General features: G+C 41.1%; 1 protein-coding gene across 11 annotated transcripts in view; it reads left to right on the top strand.

The window, feature by feature from the left end:
• Positions 1-10,382, top strand: part of gab1 (GRB2-associated binding protein 1) — a 56,679-nt gene extending 46,297 nt beyond the window's left edge. For 6 of the 11 annotated variants that reach the window (XM_026171324.2, XM_080303004.1, XM_080303005.1 and 3 more), the window contains 7 exons: positions 173-267; positions 358-658; positions 2,778-2,861; positions 6,078-6,171; positions 6,705-6,831; positions 8,275-8,403; positions 8,499-10,382. In XM_026171324.2, the coding sequence (XP_026027109.1) occupies positions 173-267; positions 358-658; positions 2,778-2,861; positions 6,078-6,171; positions 6,705-6,831; positions 8,275-8,403; positions 8,499-8,657 (989 nt within the window). In that variant the 3' untranslated portion in view covers positions 8,658-10,382. Of the gene's footprint in view, positions 1-172; positions 268-357; positions 659-2,777; positions 2,862-6,077; positions 6,172-6,704; positions 6,832-7,666; positions 7,743-8,274; positions 8,404-8,498 lie in introns of all 11 variants that reach the window. The other 5 variants (XM_026171325.2, XR_013909708.1, XM_080303002.1 and 2 more) reach the window with 5 other exon arrangements.
• Positions 10,383-23,660: the final 13,278 nt, after the last annotated feature.

Genomic DNA, 23,660 nt, shown 5'->3' with positions numbered 1-23,660 from the left:
AGTCATGAAAACACTTAACACACAATAGAGGACAACTGTTATGTGGGAATTGTCCTGTAGCATAAATGGGCCTGAAAGAAGGCTAATAAGGTACAGTGCACATCATTTGCTGCTCTCTGTGTAGAAGGGCTGTTTATAAACTGCATTGTAATCATGGTTTTGCTTTTTGTAGACTTTGGATCCCAGGACTGCTATGACATTCCTAGATCATTCCCTTCTGACAAAAGCTGCTCGTTTGACTTCAATGAAAGCTTCAACACCTATTTTGTGAGTATTTCAAGTGTAACTGCTGGATAATCGTTCTGTGGCTTTAGGGAGAAATGTGTATGTTAATCGGTTTTCCCTTGTCACCCTCAGAAAAGCAAAGGAATGATGCCAGTGGGTAGCCATTCTACAGAAGAGGTCGACCAAAACTACGTGCCTATGAGTGCCAACTCACCGTCACATCATCACTCGGGCAGTTTGCCAGAGCCAATGCACGAAACCAACTACGTCCCCATGACCCCAGGTACTATGGAGTTCTCATCCCTGGGAAAACAGGTTCCTCCACCTGCCCACATGGGATTTCGCTCAAGCCCGAAGACCCCTCCCCGCAGGCCGTTGCTTAGTGAGTGCCAGCCCCCACCTGTGGACCGAAATCTCAAACCCGATCGCAAAGGTGAGCAGACAGTAGGTGTGCTTGCATGCATAGCTGTGACTTCATAAGTGATGTGTGTGAGTGTGTGCGTGTGTGTGTGGAGTTCTTGCTTCAGGGGTGTGTGTGAGTATGTTGCTGCTGTGAGCTTAGTTTAGTATGCTCAGCGTTCACTAATGCACCAACTGTACGTGCTTTGTCTCACACTCTGCTGCTATTCCCACAGTGGATGGCTCATGGTCATAAAGCCATCTGCACAAAATTTCATTCTCAGAGCGGTGTCATTTTTCATCCTGCTTTAGTTGTTGTCATAATTAATGTGGAAAAATGTTTCTCTCATTTTGTCTTCTTTGGTCTGTCTGGTGTATTAAATACCACCGTCTCCCTCTGCGCCCGTCCTTGACCAGCTTATTTCACCTCTTGATGAATTAGTTTATTTCCCTACATTTGATTACATCCAACACAGTTAGTTCCTTGTCAAAACCGCGTTTGCCTCCAGCTCCCGTGAGGCTCTGTTAGCCATTTCGGAGGGGTCTGCTGTCTGTGCCACGGAGTCATTGAGGCCTTAATTGGTCACCTCCATCCCGTTTGTTCCCAGCATCTGAATGGAGCCTTTTGATTGGGGACCTCATAGACTGAAAGAGAGTTGAAGAATGATGGGAAATAATCACAGAGGCACATCAAAAGCCGGTACTGTCACTGTCGAAAACGGAGCAGTTTTCTGGAGTTTTACATTTCCAGATTGGGAATTCTCCCTTTCACGTGGCCCTTGAGTCAGTCAGCTCCAAGTTTGGCTTTGGTCATTGCTGAACTGCTGTGTCTAAATAAAAAAATCATATCAAGTAGCTGCTTTTCAAGCAACCGCTTTGAAGTGATTATTATTTCTCACACACACACACACACACACAGACGTGCACACACACACAGTCCTAATCCTCACTGCTAATAAAACTTGGTTTTACACTTTTGAATATCTTTGGCAGCAGACGAATAAAAATGCTAATTGTAAATGTTTGTAGTCTAGTTTGAGTTTTGTATTATTGTTTAAGCCCAAATCTTTTTGCTTTTTTTTTTGTTTTTTTTAAAGTATTGTTTTATCTCATTCACTTTTTATTTTTTTTAGCTAATATTAAAATTCTCATTAAAATATATTTATCCAGTGTTCAATCCCATTGCTCCTGGCATAAATTTACTCTACTTGGATTGCAGGTTTTAGATATTTGGATCTGTGCACAGCTGCTTCTTGTATTAGAAAATGCCACATAGACATGAATAAGAATATAAACTCGTATTTTTTAACTGATATCCTTAAATGGTATTATATTAATGTTAGTGATGTTGCTTTTTAGGAGCATCATTATGTGCTGATTGTCTTTTGGACCTTAGCTTTTTAAAGTAGAGACCATTGGTGTATTCATTGTTATGCATGGGTAGGATGTCGCATCACCTTTAAACAGCTCTGTGATGTTTTTCATTTCTATATTTAAAATGAGCCATCCACTTCTTCCATTTTCTAGACTAATCTGAATCTCTGCAACCTCTGTTCATCTTCCGTGCACTTTTCTCTCCGCTTTGGATGTCTGAGCCGTATGTTGCAAACACTTTGACTAGTGTATTCAAAGCAAACGGCATCTTATTTCCACTATACGTGGATCCATTAAAATTAATTATCTTTGTCTGCAATCGCAGCGCATTTCTGACAGCACTGCAGAAAAATGTTGTGATCAGTGTGCAAAGGAGCAGTGCGTGTCGTCCTCAAGTTGCTCTGTTCTGCAGATTGGTCCGAGCTCTCGTCAACATGACATGATTTCTCAGTGTTCTCTCAGCGCTTATACACAGCTCGTCGTGCATGCACAGCTGTGATGTCAGTCTTTGTGTGGGAAGTCGTGGTGCATGGAGTGAGGTGCATGTTGGGCAGTATGGGTCTTCTGTTGTCATGACAATCATCCTCTTGAAGTGTGCTGTGGAAAAAAAAAAAAAAAAAAAAAGGTAAATTGGTGTACGTGAGGTTGCAGTTTTGCTCTTCTTCATCAAAGTCTCGTCTCTTTCGCTTTGCATGGCAGAGCAGTTGTTACAGTAGGGCTGAACTGTTATGATCACCAAAAAGATGTTGTAATCAGCAAAGTCTTCTTTCACCAATCAGGTCACAGTCCTAAAATAATAAGAGCGGGTTTAGAGCGAACTGACTCTCAAACCGTAGGTGAATTCCCAAGTCGACGACGCAAGGGTAGGTACACCACACTGAACTGCTGTGCATCTGAATACTTTTCATTCTGTGACCTTTTCACACTCTACTTCATCTTGATTTTCTGCATGCTGTAAGTAAATGTACTGTGGGGATTTTTACAATTTTTGTTCTTCAGGGGTGTGTGTGTGTGTGTGTGTGTGTGTGTGTGTGTGTGTGTGTGTGTGTGTGTGTGTGTGTGTGTGTGTGTGTGTGTGTGTGTGTGTGTGTGTGTGTGTGTGTGTGTGTGTGTGTGTGTGTTCTAAAAATATGAAGTGTCGGAGGTGTTGCATTAATCCAGTCTAATCATTTTAAATCCCAGCAGGGGATGGATGAGTGTGTACCTCACGCATGGTGGATTACACTTGTTACATCTTCGAAGCTCATTAAGAGTCATAACACGCCTTTCAAAATAAACCATTTCTACCATCTTAACCTAAATATTTCCTCACTTTCAATGTGATGTTTTTTTCTTCTGTGGAGCCAAATGACTCACTAACGTTTCTCTGCTCAAACATTTGTGTCTGTGTTTTTGTTTGCAGTTCAACACATTTTACTTTCATAGCACATTGGGATGTAACAGCCAGAACACACTTATTGTCAGAGAAGCATTCACACAGGGCTTTGGAAAAGAGTAGACTTCTCTTCAGGAGGAAATTGAACAACGATATTATCTAATAAAAGCGATATCGCTAGCTTCCGTACATACAGATGATGTTTGGGGAAAATCCCAAAGCTCTTGACCATCTGCAGTGAAGGGATCATGCAACTCTTTTGTACTGTGCAGGGCATTATGCACAGGTTTAGTGCACGTGTAACTTTGACTCTTCTTGCACAGTTTCTGTCCTGAAGTGTTGTCTTATAGGAGGACAGCATCTTACCGTTAGGGCATGAGGGGACTGATACAATCACCAAGTAATTCTGAGTCCATTTTAATGTCTATGGGAGGCTCAGGCTGGCTTCAGACAGCACTCCCTGTAAACACCGTCAAGACACCAAATGAGAAAAAAAAAAATGAAGTTCATCTCATCAGAAGACTTCCAGAAACTCTGAGAACCAATGCCCACTACCATAATAAGACACTTTATATAGTTTTTTCCTCACGTTTCTCACCCACTGCCTGCTTAAAGCATTTAGTCCAGTCCCTTTATAAGAAGCTTTGGGAAATCATCCATCCCTGGCTAACATCTAAATAGAGTTGCACATTGGGCACTTATCACAATACAAGCAGCACATGGCTCATCGTTCTCAGGTTTACATCTGAAATATTCCAACACCGTTTCATAAAAGCAAAAAATAAGTTCTGGTTTGGTTAAGGATAGTTTTGAGTGCAATCACATGAAGAAATATGAATGAGATGTTAAATAACACTAACTTATATTTGTGTTATTGAGCATTTTACAATCAAACTTTTAATTTTTAACATTTTTAATTCTAATGTTGGTTTGATTAGATTTGAATATGGTTTTGTCATTTAAAAGTGCATTTTAATACACACACAGATCTCCAAAATATAAACATTTATGCTGCTCTTGACCTCTGTCAGTCTTTATGTACAGGGTGGGCCATTTATATGGATACACCGTAATAACATGGGAATGGTTGGTGATATTAAAGTCCTGTTTGTGGCACATTAGTATATGTGAGGGGGCAAACTCCTCAAGATGGGTGGTGACCATGGTGGCCAATTAGAAGTCGGCCATCTTGGATACAACTTTTGTTTTTTCAATAGGAAGAGGGCCATGTGACACATCAAACTTATTGGTAATGCCACAAGAAAAACAATGGTGTGCTTGGTTTCAACGTAACGTTATTCTCTAATGAGTTATTTACAAGTTTCTGACCACTTATAAAATGTGTTCAATGTGCTGTCCATTGTGTTGGATTGTCAATGCAACCCTCTTCTCCCACTCTTCACACACTGATAGCAACACAGCAGGAGAAATGCCAGCACAGGCATCCAGTATCTGTAGTTTCAGGTGCTGCACATCTCGTATCTTCACACCATAGACAATTGCCTTCAGATGACCCCAAAGATAAAAGTCTAAGGGGGTCAGATCGAGAGACCTTGGGGGCCATTCAACTGGCCCACGACGACCAATCCACTTTCCAGGAAACTGCTCATCTAGGAATACTCGGCCCTGGCACCCATAATGTGGTGGTGCACATTCTTGCTGGAAAAACTCAGGGAACGTGCCAGCTTCAGTGCACAAAGAGGGAAACACATCATGTAGCAATTTCAAATATCCAGTGGCCTTGATGTTTCCATTGATGAAGAATGGACCCACTATCGTTGTACCCCATATACCACACCAAACCATCACTTTTGTTGTCCAACAGTCTTGGAGGGATCCATCCAATGTGGGTTAGTGTCAGACTAATAGCGGTGGTTTTGTTTGTTAACTTCAGCATTCACATAAAAGTTTGCCTCACCACTGAACAAAATCTTCTGCATGAACTGAGGGTCCTGTTCCAATTTTTGTTTTGCCAATTCTGCAAATTCTGTGCGCCGATCTGGGTCATCCTCGTTGAGATGCTGCAGTAGCTGGAGTTTGTAAGGGTGCCATTTGTGAGTAGCTAATATCTGCCGAAGGGATGATCGGCTAGTGCCACTCTTCAGTGACATGCGGTGAGTGCTACGCTGTGGGCTCTTGCTGAATGAAGCTAGGACAGCCACTGATGTTTCTTCATTAGTGACAGTTTTCTTGCGTCCACATTTTGGCAAATCCAACACTGAACCAGTTTGCTAACTGTAGCATGGGAGATGGGTGGTCTCGTAGATGTCTTTCATTGAAATCTGCTGCATTGACCCGGTTACTGCGTTCACCAGATAACACAATTTCGATCCGCTCCTCACATGTTAACCTCTTCAACATGTCAATGGCTGCGAACAAAGAGAAACTTGTAAATAACTCATGAAAGAATAAAGTTACGTTGAAACCAAGCACACCATTGTTTTTCTTGTGACATTACCAATAAGTTTGATGTGTCACATGGCCCTCTTCCTATTGAAAAAACAAAAGTTGTATCCAAGATAGCCGACTTCTAAATGGCCACCATGGTCACCACCCATCTTGAGGAGTTTGCCCCCTCACACAGGACTTTAATATCACCAACCATTCCCATTTTATTACGGTGTATCCATATAAATGGCCCACCCTGTACAGTTTAAGGATGCTTTTCGAGCAGTGGCTGACTGCTGTGTGTTCCTTCCTGCAGTAAAACCTGCTCCACTAGAGATCAAACCAGTGCCAGAATGGGATGAGCCAAGCACACCTGTACGCTCACCAGTGACACGGTCGTTCGCTCGAGAGTAAGTACCTAAGACGTTCCTCAGCTTTTCTATAGTTCAGTGTTTGGCTAACAAATAAGGGCATGTTCACACAGCTCTTTGCAGCAAGATCATTGTCCCAGAAGACACACCGTCCCTCGCTCCCTGTTAAGAACCTTAAACATACTGCATGTGTATAGCAGCTAATGTTAAGTCTGGATTGTCCTGTTTTTTTTACTCTCTGCCACAACATGCAGTGAAAGTATATTTTTCTTTTGGTGTGAACGTGCCCTTTTGTAATAGATCCAGTTAACTAAAGATGTAGGCACTAATACTTCATGCTTTACTGTAGTCACTCTGTGACCAAAGTAGTACTGCTCATAAAACAGGATTCTGTATTATACTGAAGGAAGTCTGTTGGCTTATCTGAGACGAGGTAATTTGTGTGCTTTCGTGCTGTAGGGACTCTTCTGGCTGCAGTGGGTTTGGGCTGTTATGTCTATATTATATTTTGTGCTCACCAGAGACTGCAATTTCTGGGAAGTCAGTGTGTAAACATTGTGAATGCTGCTTAGTCCTTCTAGGTTTCCAATGCCAACGAGACCCCCGTCAGTGCATAGCACGGCCTCCAGCACTGACTCCGAGGACTCTACTGAACCGAATTACGTAGCCATGAACCCTAATATGTCCACAGATGAAGCAGTATGTAACACACAACTATACTCTGATACAGAGATTACTTTTCTCCTTTCTTTTTCTATTCACAGATAATCAAAGCTGATAATCTGATAAATGTCTTCTTTTTTTTGTGGTGTCTGCAATCAGTTTCATCTCGTTTAAATTAAATCTGCAAACACACAAATAAACACAGCAGAAGCTTTAGTTTAAGGCAGACAGTTTGGAGGATCATACACCATGCAACTTGCAATTTTGAGCTGTAATTGCTTACTGAAACTATTAAGAAATCCCATTTCCAGTGCTCTTCTCCCTAAGCCACACATTAGTGCGGACAAATTACTGGCTGCTGCAGATGGACTCCTCGCCACTTCAACCCGTTTCTTTGCAGTTCTGCTTTTGCCCTGCTGCTCTGCTTTCTTTATGCTCCTTCTTTCTCTTCATTTACTTTTCAGGTGTTGTCTTAAATCGGAATATTGGCTATTAAGAAATGAAGTTAACGTGTCTCATTTAAAATTGACTGCTCTTTCTGAAGAATGATACTATTATATGAGCTGACTTTTCTACCTACGGGGATACTTTCTCTTACACTTTGGGTAATCGATTCACAGTTTTCCTTTTTTTTTTTTCCTTTCTTTTTTTTGCTGTTAAATTTTTTTTTTTTTACTTTCTTCCAACGTTTGCTTTGCTATCGTCTGCTGACCTCCTGAACTTTTATCAGTCTTTTTTAATTTCTTGCTTTCTCCCTAGTTTCTCATTTCTCTACCATCGTCATCCTTATTCCTGCATTTTGTTCTTAACCACCTGCTGTTTTCTCCTCCTTTTTTCTTTCATCCTTTGCAACTTTCTTCTTACTGTGTAGAGAGGAGTCCTTCTACTGCACAGTCCCCATCACCCCTGTAAAGAGGGAGGTGGAGGAACTTGACACCATAGAGGAGGTGAGCAGGGTTGCCAGGTTAGACGTGCATAGCCCGCCCTGTCATTTTTGGGTGCTATTGTGAGATGAGAAAGTACGAAGACTTTGCTGTGCAAAAACCACCTACAAGCTGTGGCTTGAATATAAAGGTTGCAGTGAATTTTCAGACGTTATCTACCATCACTTTCCTTACAGTTAGAATTTCTTAGTTTTGTGTCACCATCCTAATTCGAATTAATCTCTCCATCGTACCTGTATTTCATAATTAACACTAATTACAGGCCCAAGTTGTTGTCACTATGCCTAAAGTAGAAATTTTCTTTGTTTTAAAGGTTTGAAACTATTATTAGTAATGGGACAAATTACGTGAAAAGATGGTCACTGATTGAATATGTTCATTCCTCTACAATTGCAGTAGAGGAACCCATTTGCATGAATATTTTAGACATTGTGACAACACATTGGTGCATTTGAGTATGAGCTGTGTTTCTCTGTGACTCTGCTATCAATTAAAAAATAAAATAAAAAATAAATCCCTTTTCTGACTTACGCAGATCACGAAGCTCGCTCCGCCCATGAATGCTGACGGTGGGAGTAGCCCTGTGGTAAAACCAAAGGGAGACAAGCAGGTAGAATACCTGGACTTGGATCTCGATTCCGGCAAGTCTACCCCACCTAGGAAGGTAGGAATTTACCAGCGCCCATACTCCAAACCACACGTTCTAACTTAGAGGAAATTTATGGCCAAACTTTTAAGACTGACCTCATCTCTCCTCAGATGAAAAGCAACGGAACTGGCATCACAGCATCAGACGAGCGTGTCGACTATGTAGTTGTGGACCAGCAACGAACACAGGCCCTTAAGAGCACCCGGGAGGCCTGGAGCGATGGCCGCCAATTGACAGAGACAGACACCCCTTCCAAAGGACCCAAGTGACCCTGTTGTCCCAACAACACAACCCCACCACCCAACCCACTCTAAACTACCAAAACGCCACAGCTTCCACACTAATGCTGGTTCTGGTTTTCGCTTTGGAACGATCCAGCTGTCTCGTTCCAACCTAACAAGATCCCTAGTGTGTAAGAGCCAGTGGAGCGTCATAGCCACTCAACGTTGTTTAGTTTACACTGCTGTCGGGCTTAAAGGAGCGCTGTGTGTACAGCTGTAGAAAGGGGCGTGGTCCAGGAATAAGCTGTATGCAGTTTGAGAGCATGAGGAAAGACTGGACTTGTTTGCAGGATTTGACCTGAGCAGACTCACCAACTTTGAACATTCACTGCCTTCTTTCTGGATTAGTTATGTCGTCGTTCACCTTTCAGCGGCCTGTGGGCTGATCCAGAGTTAACATTTCCTAAAAATTGTAATGCTGTTTGATGTCGTTTTGAAGTGCAAGTGAGAACACTTTATAACATGATCACAGCTCTGTCAGCGCAACACTAAACGTTAGCATAGCACGTTAACGGTGTTGTGTTTTTGTTTTACGTTTTTGTTTTCCTGCTGTTTGAGCAGGGTGAAGTTACTATGGACACTGTTAGCAGCTCAGGAAACTGACCCCGAACTGTGTCTAAGGCGAACTTCAAACTGGAAAGCCAGTACGACAAAATTTCAGAGAAGCATTACTTTAGATTTTTCTTCCACTTGCGTAGGCACCTGTACTAAAATTCAAGCTTCGGATTCACTTGAGGTTTTTAATCCACTGAACATGATTCGATTTCCATTTATTCAGTAAGTGGAGATGCTTCGATCTGTTGTAATGGAAGTGCAAAGACTGTACAATAGTGTTATGTATATAAACAGGAAAAGTGTCCTTTATTTGTATGGAATATCCAGCATGTTTGACTCTAAGGTATATGGATTCTGCAGGGTAGAATCCCGTACCTGACTCGATGGTATCAGCACTTGTGATAAATGAATGAATTACTGTGAGTTTTTAAAAGAACGTGACAGGTTTTCTCTAAGTTATGCAAAGGTATCAAAGCGAGAGAGAGAGAGAAAGAGAGAGAGAAAAATCAGGTACTCTTTATGAATGCATATTAATGCAACTTTCCATTTCTAATTTATTTCTCGAGTTATTGTATCAGGTCCTGTCCATTTTTCTCTTTTTTTTTCTTTTTTTTTTTAGCTCAGTATTGATTGATATGGAGGAACATTTGCTAAAGTCTGCTAAAATGCTTCGTTTGACAAGCGGTCAATTAGCTTCACAGGTTCATTTCTCCTTTCTCTTCCTCATTTCTCTCTCCACTTAGGTTTAATTTATTTTAAATTGAACTGGCATACAGTTTTGGGAAATTGACTGCCTCGTGCAGTCAACTTGATGCATATTTTAGAGACGGAAAGTCTTTGCCTACATACATCCCTGCTTTACTTGACTTGACTGTCGGCTCTCCCGCAGAAATCCCAAGCATGTGCTACCACGTGATTTAAAAAACAAAAACAAAAAAACAACTCATAGCTGTACATATTTTGCCATCAATTAGATTTAACATGTATCGTTTGAAAGATGTGCCTACTAAGTCATCTTCCTCCTACTTCACTCTTTCCTTTATTGCAGTCTCTTCGTGAAATGGACTGCAAAGCTGATAATGCTTTATCCTTTTTAATGAATCTCAAGAGAAATGTACATTTTAAAAGTGGACTAAATAAAATCCAGCCTCAAACCCATCTACAAGTTTCTTTTTATGTTCTTTGCACTTCTTTCTGTAATTTTTCCAGTCGTAGAATAATTAAAGAAATCATTTCTTTTACACTTAACCTGGGACCTACATATATTCTCCAGCTATGCCCTCCAAGTATGTTTAATCATTGGGATTTCTGATAAGGAAATAACATCAAGGCAGTCCTCGGTCATCTGAAACGGACACATCTCAAAACTGTCAAAACATTTTCTATCCAGTTGTGACAGTTGAAGACTTTTGAACTACTTTAAAACATAAGTAAAGCTAATCGTACATGGCAGCTGTAAAACATTTGGACTAATAAAAATTACATTCAGAGCAGAGCACTACAACTTCCTTAATTCTTTGTGGCATAAATCCAACAAAGTGCTAGAATCACTCCTCAGTGATTTTTGTGACATCATCACACAGTTCCTGCACGTCCATGATGTCAATCTCCCGTTCCACCACGAGGTGCTCTACTGGATTGACATCTGATGACTGTGGAGGCCGTTTGAGTACAGAGAGCTCGCTGTCGTCTTCAAGAACCAGTTGTGACGCTTCTTGTGACCAACAAGGCGTTTCCGAGAACTGCAGCTCACTGGGTATTGTCTCCTTTTCAGACCATTCTCTTTAAACCAAAAACATGGTTGTGTGGGGAAAATCTGTCTGACACCAACATCTGTGGCATCCTTAAATGACCTAAACTATATATAGATATAATAATTGTATGACAGTCAAGTTTCATATCACTTGTGCATCTTTGATTTGTGGACTGCTAAAACATTTAAACCACAACTGAGAGATTCTGTTTATTCATGGCAAACCTTGGTTTAAAACTCATAAAGATGTTTAACTAAGACAGGGAACCGGCATCCTAATTGTAATCCAGGTTTTATAATCTGCTTTAAAGGATAATTAAGTCCATTTGCACTCTCGTTCTTACTATTCTCACTTTTCACTGCAGTGTTTTTAAGCCACAGAGCTTTGACAGTATTATAAGATATAGCCTCAAATCAAGTTCTTACACAAGCTCCTACAAAGGGAGCGGTACGTAATTCTTAGCAAGAGTCACTGCTCAACCAAAATTTAAGGAATACCCCTGTTTTTATTTTATCTGTGCTGACCACTAGATGGAGCTGTTGTTTGAAAGACTACATGGCGGCTCTTCTTTGCCTTCATGCCTTTCCCTCAGTCCACACCCCTCCAGTGCAGTCTCTTCCCCTGATCTCCTGTTTGAGGCTCTGCAGTGCTGTGGCAGCCAAAATTACATAAACAGCTGCTTCACCGTGAGCTTCACAGGCTGTGCTGCTGCTCCCCTGTGCTCCTACAGAGGCCCCCAACAGACCCCATGTAATAACAATGATCATTTTAAATATACACTACAGTGTATATACAGAGCAAATTCAATGTTGTTTACCCAAAATGTTCTGCCTACTGAGGTGCATCTTTAGCAGGATTTCAAAAACATAAAAATAAACCTTTTTACCTTGTCATTTATTGTAGTAACCAAGATTTGAAGCACTACATTTCCACTAAACTGTGTGCAGCAGCTACAATCCTTAAAATGAATAAAAAGAGGGGTGATTAGGCTTTGAAATGTAGGCTCTCATAAAAGGTCCAGAGACAATCACAGATTCCTGTTGATTTCAGGTATTGTTCCCTCCTTTTTCTTTTATTTGTGGAATAAATGTGGGTAGCAACAGCGCCTTGAATTAAGGCAGCTTACTAAATCAACAAGAGCGATGTGATCATAAATTACAAAAAAAAAAAAGCAAACCGCTCGTTTGCATCAGAGCAGGTGTGCGTGAGCGTCCATGCATTTGGAGTTTAAAGTGTTATCCGTGCGAGATCAGCCCCATGTTAACTTTGATACTGATGTATGTACCTGTTTTCTCCCTCTACTTAATAAGACATGTACCAGCTCTGACAACTACTTCTGTTGGCTAATTGTTTAGATTTATAGATTCAGTGCAGGGCTCCAGTTTATTAAAATCCAGCATATGGGCTGATTGGCATCACGGTCACGCCTAATCCCATAAATCTGTAGTAGACATTGTGAAATAGAATTCATCGTATAGAAATCTGTCCTTCATGATCCGTTTTAATCACTGTGCAAATAACCCAATTAAAGCAAATGTCACTGTCACGTTGGCATATATTATAAATGTTTGTAAGACATGCAGCAGATTGTCTAATGTTGCCATCAGGTAGCGTCACACACGGTGGAATTTTTTTCTTCCCATCCTGAATTTCCACGTCACGCTGTCAGATGCGGCTCGTGGGATGACGGGTTAGCGTATAACATTTGACAGGTTTCTGGCTCATTTTCTCTTTAATGATTGCTACTTTTTCAGTGCTCGTGTGAGTGGTTGGCTCGCATGCTTGATGAGTGAGAACTAGATTACTGATAATGTCATCATCTAGGCTCAAGTTTATTATTTTCACCTCATGCTCGGTCGCAGGGACCTGGGAAAAAACCCCACACCCTCCGAGATTCCCCACAAGCACACAAATTACCTATTTAAAAGCTGTAATTTGTTGCTTTGTCACTTCTTCTCCTTCTGAACCAACCATTGCACACGTGCAGGTAATAAGGCTGCTCTCCCGGTCTGTGGTAATGAATGAAATCCCAGGCAGCAAAGTGGCATGTCTAAACCCAAAAACCATATCAGCATTCCCCTCCCCCCCAAAACAACAACTTAGATCTCGTTAAACAAACACAGGAGTGATTGAATCTGAGAGCGCATCGAGGATTTTTATCCTTTATCCAGCTAAAAGCTTCAAGCTGTTTCTCTGTGAGAAAAGCATCTTAATCACTTTGTGTGGGTGATAGTGACGGAATGTTTAACATTAAAATACAACTTGAGCCCGAGCGTTTGTTTGCACGTATGCCTCTACCTACCTACACCGCTGTGGCTTTGTGATAGTGCAGCCTGGGGAGCCTCTATGCAGCATCTTTGGCTCTCTGTGTGAGTAATGGGGCAAGGAAAGAGTCTCTGGCTTCTTAACGGGGCCCAAAGAATAATTATGAGGCGAGCTGAGAGGCTGCTCCCAGGCAGCGGGGAGCTCTGTGAGCTTTATTGGGTCGGGCCTGTTGACTTGGACCTCTGCCTGAACTGATGTGAGCAGTCTCTGAGGTGGCCTGAGGTGCCGCCTCGTGGGGCTTGTTACAGAGGTACGCAGGGACAGCTGCGGTGTGTTTTTGGTCTAAACGTGGGTGAGAGCGATGGCAGAGTAACACGATCATTTCCAGACCAATCCGGGGAACTGTGTAGTTGCTTGTGAACATGCCGTAAGGGTGGAGATTTTAATGAGAAAGTGCGGTGATGCTCTTGTCAACAAAAACCAAACAACTCGCGTGGCTAATTAACACCATTAGTATGAGTGAAAAGTCAGCACTCGAGACTTCAGTAGATTATGCAGATGCAGGTCATATTAATGGGGAACACACTGCAAGCCTTGAAAATAAACATTCCTCTAGAGACATGTTTAACCTAGTAGCTGTTATTGGGCTGCAGTGCAATTAACTGATGGCACAGTGGCAGCTGCACATGTCCTCTGCTGGTTAATCATGGAGCTAGAGAGCAGCCATTACCAGAACTGTGCAAGGAATGCAGGAGAGACACAGATGCTATAGATCACGAGGTATTGTGCAAATGTCTTGAGCCACTATTTATTTCTTTATATGTTGCTTGGAAAATGGGAAATTGGTATGACCAACTTTATTCTTCAATACAGCCTGAACTCTTTTAGGCTTACTTTCTTCTTAATTCTTTAAGTAGTCTTCAGGAATAGTTCTCCAGGCTTCTTGAAGGACATTCAAAGCTCTTCTTTGGATGTTGGCTGTCTTTCGTTCTGTTTTCTCAAGATGATCCCACACCCCTTCCATTATGTTGAAGTCCCAGCTCTGGGGACGCTGATCCATGACTTATGGTGTTCCATTACATGTTTTTCTGTCCAGGTATGCTTTTACTGCATTGTCTTGCTGAAAAATGAAGCAACTGCCAATCACATGCTTAGCAGATAGTATGTGATGGTGGATCAAAATCTGTTGGTACTTTTTCGTGTTCATAACTCCATCCTGAAGTTTGGATTAATCACTTTACAAGACCTGCTGCCACTGATTTTCAGTGAGGTTCTTGTTATTTTGGCAAAACTCAGCCTTTTCTCTCTCTTTCCAGTCCTTAAGAGTGGCTTCTTGACAGCCACCCTTCCACTGAGAACATTTCTGATGAGGCTTCAGTGAACAGTAGATCAATTTAAGGGCTATGTCTCAGCTCCTGTGTCAGATCTTTGCTGTTTTTCTATTTCTTAAGATCATGACTTTCAAATACTGTTCATCAGCTGCAGATTTTTAAGCCTGCCACGTTTGTCCTCCACTTGTCCAGTTTCCCACTGCACACTATGCTGACATGTGCCAAGATTCCAGCTAATAGCTCCTTGGGAATCACATTGTTGGTAAAAAAAAAAAGAGAGAAAGAAAGAAAGAAATACAATGCTATGCTTGTCGAACTGTGTTATCTTTAGTATTCTTCATAGACTCAACTAAAGAAATTTGAACACATGATGTGTTTTAGTGAAAGGATGCTAGTAAGAAAGTGCTGGGAGACAATTTAAAATCAGTTCTTTCCTAAGTTGCCTGTTATGCATATACTAGACAGCACAGGTTCACCCCTTGAGTAAGGAGCCTTTTTTATGTTAGAATGATTCAGAAGTCACTCTGAAAATGGTGATGCAGGACATCAGACACACTGCACCAACTACACATGCATCCTTCTTGCAGACAATAATTGGAGCTAAAAAAGCAGAATAACGGGGACAACTGCTCATACATGGCATCCACAGCGGTTTCTGCCCACAAGCTGATAAAGTCATGGCCTGCAACTTACAATTACACAAATGTCGTAAGCTATTATACTGCATTAGATTTAACCAGTCTGCAATTTACTAGTCTGTATTCCATGACCAGTAATTGTATTGGCCTTATACTGGCTCACACAGCTGGATCAGGTCTGTGTTACAATGTGTCAATCTTCTCAATTTAATTCCCACATTAAATATGTAACTGAATGGCAGCTGCAATTCAATAAATAAGGCAAATAACATGGTGTTACCCTGACACCCCAGTACAACTTTCATGTTATAGTGAGCGTAGCTTATTTGACTCATCAACAAGATCAATTTACTGAATGGATGAGGCTAAGGAGATTCATCCAGCTGCTAACTGTCTTCTCCCCAAAGCATCCCCTGCTACCTTTTCATAAGCACCCCTGCTGGCCCACCCCAGGAATACCTATGAAAACGCTTTGGTTCACAGCAGCTTCCTTATTATTGTAACAGCTCTTAGTTGCTGGATAGTTTTTAAACTAGAAGTATGCTTTCATACTGAGGAAATTTTAATTCCTCCATTTACAGACAGCAGGTTAAAGACTTCGATTAAGGATCTGATGTAGGTGCTCATTATCTGAAGTTTTAAATCGCTGAGAAGAGGCTACTGTCATTTTAAGGATTTTAAGGCTTTACTCAACAGGATATATGCTTTCTTTAATGCTTGCAGAAGCAATAAGAAGTAAAAATTCAATCAAAACACCACTTATAAATGCAATCTGAAAAGACTGAATCAACCATTAATTTTATCTCAACCTAATCATGACGCCCTGGGGTTTTGTGAAGCACGGCTGGATAAAAGACGAGCTCAAAGGCAGTTGCCCTCTGCTCCAGCTGGTCTACTGTGGAGGAGGAAAAAGGTTTTTGTCGCAGGTTGTGGCTCTGTGGGGGCCCCGCAGATCAGAGAGCAGGAGCCTCCAAGCCTACCCTACCTCTGCGGCTACAGGAACAAAGCCTTTGCTGCAGGCAGGGGGAGTCTTTCGTCATCCTTGTTTACATTTCTTGGAACCAGCGATGAGGTGTCCTCATGCCTTTGAAGGAGCTCCGAAAATCCAGGACTCGTGCACCACCCTCACCATCCCCAACTGCACATCTTCCCAGTCCGTCATTTGTAGTGAGAAGCATGACAATTCATGATTTGTTTTGAAATGCATGCCTAAGTATTATGACCACATGATAGTCTGTCGGTCTGTCCCACATATTGAGACAATGTCCCACATTTTGACTGGCTCAGCAGGATGTGCGCTTTTCTAAAGTCAACCTCATGTGAAGAAAACAGGGAAGGCTTTTTGCTCTATTCAAGTGGAGGTTATCCTTTCTAATGCTGTAGCCAACAAGGAAAGAAGTCACCAGGAAGTTACAGGCTTTGCAGATTTTGGTGAACATGATGGAAACTACCGCAAAGAAAACAAAGTCGCACTTTATCCTGAGAAATGCAGGTTTTGTCTCCTTGCATAGAATTATTCACACGAATGAAAATATAGCGTGAATTTGAAGGGATGATAAAATTGCTAGATATTACTCAAAAAAACGTACGATGACCTATGAATGCATCTCTGCTGAACTCCAAGCAGACAGCTGAAATAACAGTGACATAAAAGAGAATACAGGAGCGTATGAAGACGATCACATGAGACCATAAGAACAAACTTCAGCTTCCCCTCATCCTTATTGTATTTACTTATCCATAGTGCAGGAAAAGTTGCTTTCAAAGATCATTCATTTGACCTTAACGTGCTAAATGTAAATCTGGTAACCTGCACAGTTTATTATATTTTATTTTTAAGTTTGATATGAAAATATCTTATACTTAAAAATACTTATACTTCTCATATTACCTCCCAGCATTGCTAACATGTCTAAGAGAACATAGTAACTGCCCACAGTTATAGTGCATTATAAATCAAACCTTCAATATGTGATTCGAATGCAGTATTACGATTTTTATGCACTTTCCTCATTTTCAGAGCTTCAAAATTAATGGGACAGCTGACTCACATCCAGTTTTAATTTCAGGTGAGGCCTGCTCGCTTTGTTATCAAACGTAGCGTGTTGAATTTGTATTTTATATCTTTTCCACTGTCATTTTAAAGTAGTTTTGAATATGAGACGTTAGTGCAAGTGAGGGAGGTGATTATAAAGCTCAGAGAGACAACAAAAGCTTTACAAGTGGCCAAAACAACAACCTGCTAAATAATGAATGCACTGACCAGCTCAGCAACACCAAACAGTTAGAAAGACCACAGAAGACAACTGAAGTTCACGATGACACAATTATTTCCACAGTTCACAACGTCTGACCAAGTCAAGAACACTCTCAAGGCAGCAGCTGTATCACTGTCAAAGTCAGCAATTAAGTCTTGGGTAGACGTCATAATGAAGACAGTTCTGCAAATAAAACTTTCCACTTAATAGAGTCAAAAGATTCATTATTATTCATTATCCACCGTTGATAAGCTTTTTTTTTGTGTGTGTGTGTGTGTGTATGTGTCTACATTTTGTTAGATTTTTTTGCTTTACAAAGTTAGGAAATTAATGCTGAGCTCAAACCTGATGTTGCAAATAAATGACTGATTCCCAGTCTCTGGTATCAGATTGTGGTGGCTCTGTGTTGGCCGTTACCCAAAACCATCATATCTGTGCTGGTATTGCGAACAAAAGCAAAAAAACCCCAAACAAAACCAAATGTTGGATCAGCGCATCCCTCTTAGTAACAGTAGGCATGTTCTCAATATGGTTTTCATTTCTTTTGGCAAATTTTACACCGTTGGCAGTTTGTTTACTTCACTTTCTACTCTGCCAGTATTTCTGTGTGACTGTTGGGTGAACTCAACTCCAGCTTACCTGTCTCCCAGAATGAAAATCCCGAATCTTGGATGTACTTTTAATTAAATGCATCTCATTACAGTGCTTCCTGGCAGGCCTGTATTTAGCCATCTATAGCTCTGCTTATCACACGTGTCATACTCCCTCATCTTCCAGTCCTGGCAGCCGATCCGTCTTTCCCCTTACCCTCAGCCCGCTCCCTCCACATCTATGTGTCCACTTTTCTTTGTCTCAGTGTCTCCCCAGCTTTTCCTCTTTTGTCTCCGATTCAAACCTCTAATCACATTATGGCTCGAGCCAATGCTGGAGTGAATCTAAAACAAGCCACAACATACCATCAGTGCTCGCCGAGCCCAGCTACACTACTCTTTTTGTGTTATGCCCAGACAAAATCAATTTCTTCTCCTTGTCCAACTCTTAAGTCAGCCATCCAGCAATATCCTCTTGACACTTCCTTTCCAAAAGCACCATTGTAGAATTTATAGAGGCGGATAGGTGCTATAAAAAAACACCAGCGGTTTAACAAAATAAAGAGCAAGACAGACTGAAACCTACATAAAAAAAAAAAGAAAGTTTAGTAGAGGTTATTTTTTTTGTACATCTGCCTTCAGCTTGGTGCTGCAGCCTCGTTAGTGCGTATAAAGATTGCACTGCACATGTAGAAGGAAGCATGTTTTCTATTTATGTCCTCTTTATTTCTCCAGATCAAAGCAGCCCTCTCCTCCCCTGTCGAGTTCCAATCACTCAGCAACAACTTGGCCTCACCTGCCTACCCGTGCCCCGTCTTTGGCATTATACTCTGGATCCTACTTCCTGGTCAGAGGCCAGAAGATTAAAAAAAAGAAAAAGAAAAATTGAGTGATTTTCTTCGCTTTTGTTTTTTCTAACGCTCTCTTTTTTTCTCCTTGCTCTCTCACTCTCGCCAAAGCTGGCTCTAATCAGATTTAGCAAAGGCTTGAGGATTGGAGTTTTTGTGTTTGTCTGCAATGTCATCAGCACAGATGTGGAGCGGTAAGGCTATTACAGTATTGGAAAGAGTGATAATTGTATTTAGGGAGCAGTATTCGATGGGGAGTCATAGTTTTGCGTGTGATTTGTGTTTCACTTCATTTATTGCACATTGGCAGTGCTCCATTAACTAAGCTGATGATTATTATATTAGCAAGGATATAACTGCACATTTCTATTTTCCACATACTAACTTTGCGCTGCATAATGAGGTACTATTAATTTTTAATAGCTTAAGGAGTTTGCCTGAAGACGATGCTAAATTTATCCCTTCTGATAATGTACTGTTGTGCTGAGGCTAACAACCCTCCCTCCAGCACCACAGGACTGACTGTTGCCCAACAGTTGAGTGATTTATGAAAAAGATTTTGTTACCATTCCCCTCCAACTCCCGTAAAAGGGTATTCAGCTCTGCATACCAAAATATCAATCTTTGATTACACAGATGACTGATGATGGCATTTTTTATTTATTTATTTTTTTGCCTGCAGAGGACTTGCTGTTGGAGTTGCATTGACTCAAATATAGATCGGCTCCCTGAGTCTGGTCTTGGAAATATCTGGTCATGTTTCTGTCTCTGTCTTCACTTTTTGTTTTGTGGTGTGTCAGCTGTTCATCTGCGGGGTGGTTGTCTTACACAGCATCTTGGAGCTCGCCAGTCTGACAGGGTGTCAGCGGGGTTTGTTTCCCACAATTGTCAGGAAATATCTAAGTTGGGGGGATATATTAAGTGAAAAGCCGTTTCCGAAATATATTTTAACTCGAAGCATCGTAAAACCTTGTTGTGAATGACACTCCAACCTTGATGTGCCCTAACTCTTTTTATTTTTTGGGAAACATAATGCGATCCATCACCGCTGAGGACACTGTTATGTCTTAATACCTTTTATCCTACTTATGCAGGTAATATCAGTTATTGTGAGAAGGCTGTAAGAAGCTTAGCTCCTTGAAAGATGTGATCTGTAATGGGCTGGATGCTGTGCTGTGTGGCAGCATCCCACCACTTTTTTATTTCATACATTGAACCATCAGTGCTGTGATTAGGTAACAGCATTTTGTATCATAGCAGGTCCTGTTGAAAAGCGGGCGCCTTATCAGATATGTGTCGCCCGGAGTGTTTTTAACAGGGCTGTGCTGGTGAGGGACACTGAGACAGGAAACACAGCTCAGTGCGCCTGGCCTCTGTTTTCCTGCTGAAAACAGCTATCCATCTGTGTAATAGGCCTTGTCAAAAGTTTACCGAGAATCAGCAATTCACTTTGAGACCATCCTGCATTTGCCATGGAAGGCGACTCTGATAAGCTGTAAAAGCCCATTGAAGCAGTGAGCAGGCTTTGATGCCGTGTGATATCTTGGCAGTTGCTGTCCTCTTCTCATTCACCTTCCATTGTAAAGCCTTTAAATCCTTCACTGTGCACTGTTTGTGTGGCATCAGTGCACATTCTTCTTTGTAAGCGCCTTATTTGATATTTATAAGTCAGAGATGCAGTAATAGCTTAATTATTAGCTCGCCTCTGCTCACAGTCGAAATAAGTTGCTACCTCATTGAGCAGCTTCACGTATCCAGTTTCAGTCATTATTTTGCCCCCCATAAGAGTATTATTATTATAATCAGATATTGATCTTGTTCACAGCTGAGTTGCCAAGATATTCACAGAATTTCAGCTTTCTCTTGCATTTATACTAGCACCAACATAATCCACTGTTTTATTAAGAGTAACACTTAAGATCAATTTTGGAGTAGATTCGATTTCCTCCTGTAGATCCAGACCCTTTGTATGTAAAACAAACACTCCTTTATACACTTGAACATCACCTTAGCTAACGTATTAGTTAGATAGTAGATAGACTACTATCTGAGCCCTACTGTACAGTCAAGAGGACATCCTGGGCTTTATAGCTTTCTTTTCTTTTCATGGTCAATGCAATGTCCACAAGGAAGCTAAAAATCAAATTATTTCTTTAATATGACATTCTTAAATTAATCTTATTATGATTTTACAGTTTTAACCCTTTTAAAAACAAAAGTTTCATTCAGTGTCCTTCGTAGTGGATGGCAGGACTTGCTAACTCCCTTTTTCAACCAGTGGCTCCACTTCAGAAAGCAGAGGGCCGAATGAGGCAAAAAGGATTTTACTCCAAATTGTAGAAGGGGAGTCAGACTTTATCTGTCAGGGGATGAGGTGGAGGAAGGACAGACGCGAGAGCTCAGAGGAGGACATACCAGCTTTCGACTGTCCATTATGGGTAAAAAAAAAAGGTGTAACCTAGGGTTAGGCATTACAGTGTGCAGAGGGAGAAATAAGGGCCTTTTCAAATAATTGCAATTTTGGTTGAAAGAGTTTTTGACATGAAACACGAAAGCGGGCAACATTAAAACATTAATTAGGCAACCGTGTTTTTGAAAATGTCAAAGCATACGGACCACAGGGAGGTGCTCGTCTCTGAAGACGTGCTTAAAACTGAAACTTTTTTCAGTACATTTGTGTACACGGCATGACTCGGATACACGGGGATCCAGATGTACTGGGTGCTTAATTCAATAAGCTGAGAGAGATACTTCAATACTAGGCAGTCTATCAAAGAAACAAATGATCTTGATCTTGTCTCTGGTAAGGGGAGAAGGATAATGCCCTCTGGAATATGCAGAATTGTCCAAGGTGGCGTCAGACTTATTGCTATCAGGGGATTATGTGGAGGGCGGCCAGACATTAGAGGAGCAGGAAGGTGAAAGCTCAGAGGAGGCTAGACCAGCTTTTGATGAGCCTGAGCTGGGACAAAATGACAGCACCCACCGTCCATTATGGATAAGAAGAAATGTGTAATGTAGCACTCTGAAGGTTTTTCATTACATCGTGTAAGGTAGGCCTCTTTAGTACACAGCAGAAAGTTTGATAATTATTTACTCAGTTGATTTATTTAGTTAATATTTGCTAAAAGTGCATTAAGCTGGATCTCTTCTTTCTTCTTTTATTCACTTTCAACCCTACGGAAACAAGGCTAAGAGAGTTTTTAACATGAAACACAAAACAGGACCTTGCTGATCACAAACACCAGGACTGGTTACATTAAATTTCAACCAGGTTGAAGTCTGGACTGATTGTTGCAGCAGGCTATTGCAGCACCTTGATTATTTTAGTTTTTCAGGCTTTCTGTTGCAGATTTACTGTTTGAGATCATGGTGCTGTTGCATGACACGCTTTTGGCCACGCTTTAGCTGTAGGACAGATGGCCTCTTGAGTCACTGTATGAGATCCATGTGTTGATATGCTGTGTTTGGTTTTCTCCTAATTGGTACTGTACATTATGGGCAAGCATGTAAACTTTGGTCTTGTCTGTCCAAAGGACATTGTTCCAGACGTCTCGTGGTTTGGTCAAATGCTGCTTTGCAAGGCTGGGCTGTGCTGACATGTTTATTTTAGAGAGATAAGACTTTCTCCTGCTAACCCTTCTAAACAAGCCATGCAACAAGCCAGTCTTTTTCTAATTTTACTGTTATGAATTTTAACATTTAATCTTAACATTAGCATGCTAACTGAGAGCTGTAGAGTCTGAGATGTACCTCTTGGGTTCTAGTAGTTTCTCTGAACATTGCACGCTCTGACCTTGGGGTGACTTTGCCAGAATGTCCACTTTTGGCAAATTGTGGCTTTTTTTTAAACACACACCTGAACGCACCAGACTAGCATCTGACAAAATTTCTGCTTTTATAGAGGTGCTCACACACTGATGAGCACTAAATCAAGTATATTTGATTAGAGCACCTGGCTGCTACCTGCCTTCCTAATAATCCTGTGGGAGCAGTAACGGTGTACTTGGTACTTCTGAAAATGACATATTTTCCTTCATGATGCTGCTGCTGTAGCGGCCGCCTTTGAATTCTTGAAAATTGTCTCACACGCGTCTATTTATAAAACGCCTCAAAATGTATTAAGCTGTCATAAATTCAGCTCAGATTGGTCAAAAAATTTTTTTCATGCCTCTTTATGGGTGTGTTGTGTTTGGAACAAGCTGAACTCTGATCTTTACAAGTTCACTGCTAGTTCATATGAAGCAATAAATAATTTAGCTAACGTGGACTAATATCAGCTGTGCTGCTACTAATCTTTCAGACTGTTTTACCAGCAGAGAAGAAGTTTATGTCTGACATCTTGGACAGTCTTCAGTTTGTAAGGCAATGGAAACTGGAAAATGCAAGTTTAATGGCTTGAATAGAGATGATTGTTCTTGGTAATTGGAGCTTGTGCCTGGAAATGCTCGAGAAGCAAACAGCCCCGTGCGTGAAAGCAAATTTCAGAGTTGTGACATCGTGATTTGTTTTATGACAACAGTGATATTTTTGTTTAAAAAAAACCATATTTTTAAATCAAACCAAATGCTTTAATTTGACCCTTTTTGTTTTGACACAGCATTAATTGGTTTATTTGGACAAAGTAGCTTTTCACTTACGATGCGCATTCACAAGTTTTATACAAAGTTCAATTCAGAATGGTGCCTTTTGAAAACTAGTGGCTATTCCAACAGGCTCGAATACTGAACATTGGTTAGAGGAATCCTTTTA

This window comes from Astatotilapia calliptera, chromosome 6 (genome assembly GCF_964374335.1).
Source record: "Astatotilapia calliptera chromosome 6, fAstCal68.1, whole genome shotgun sequence".
In the NCBI taxonomy this organism is placed as follows: domain Eukaryota; kingdom Metazoa; phylum Chordata; class Actinopteri; order Cichliformes; family Cichlidae; genus Astatotilapia; species Astatotilapia calliptera.
Note: the sequence above shows the minus strand (reverse complement) of the source record. Positions and strands in the feature narration are given on the sequence as shown.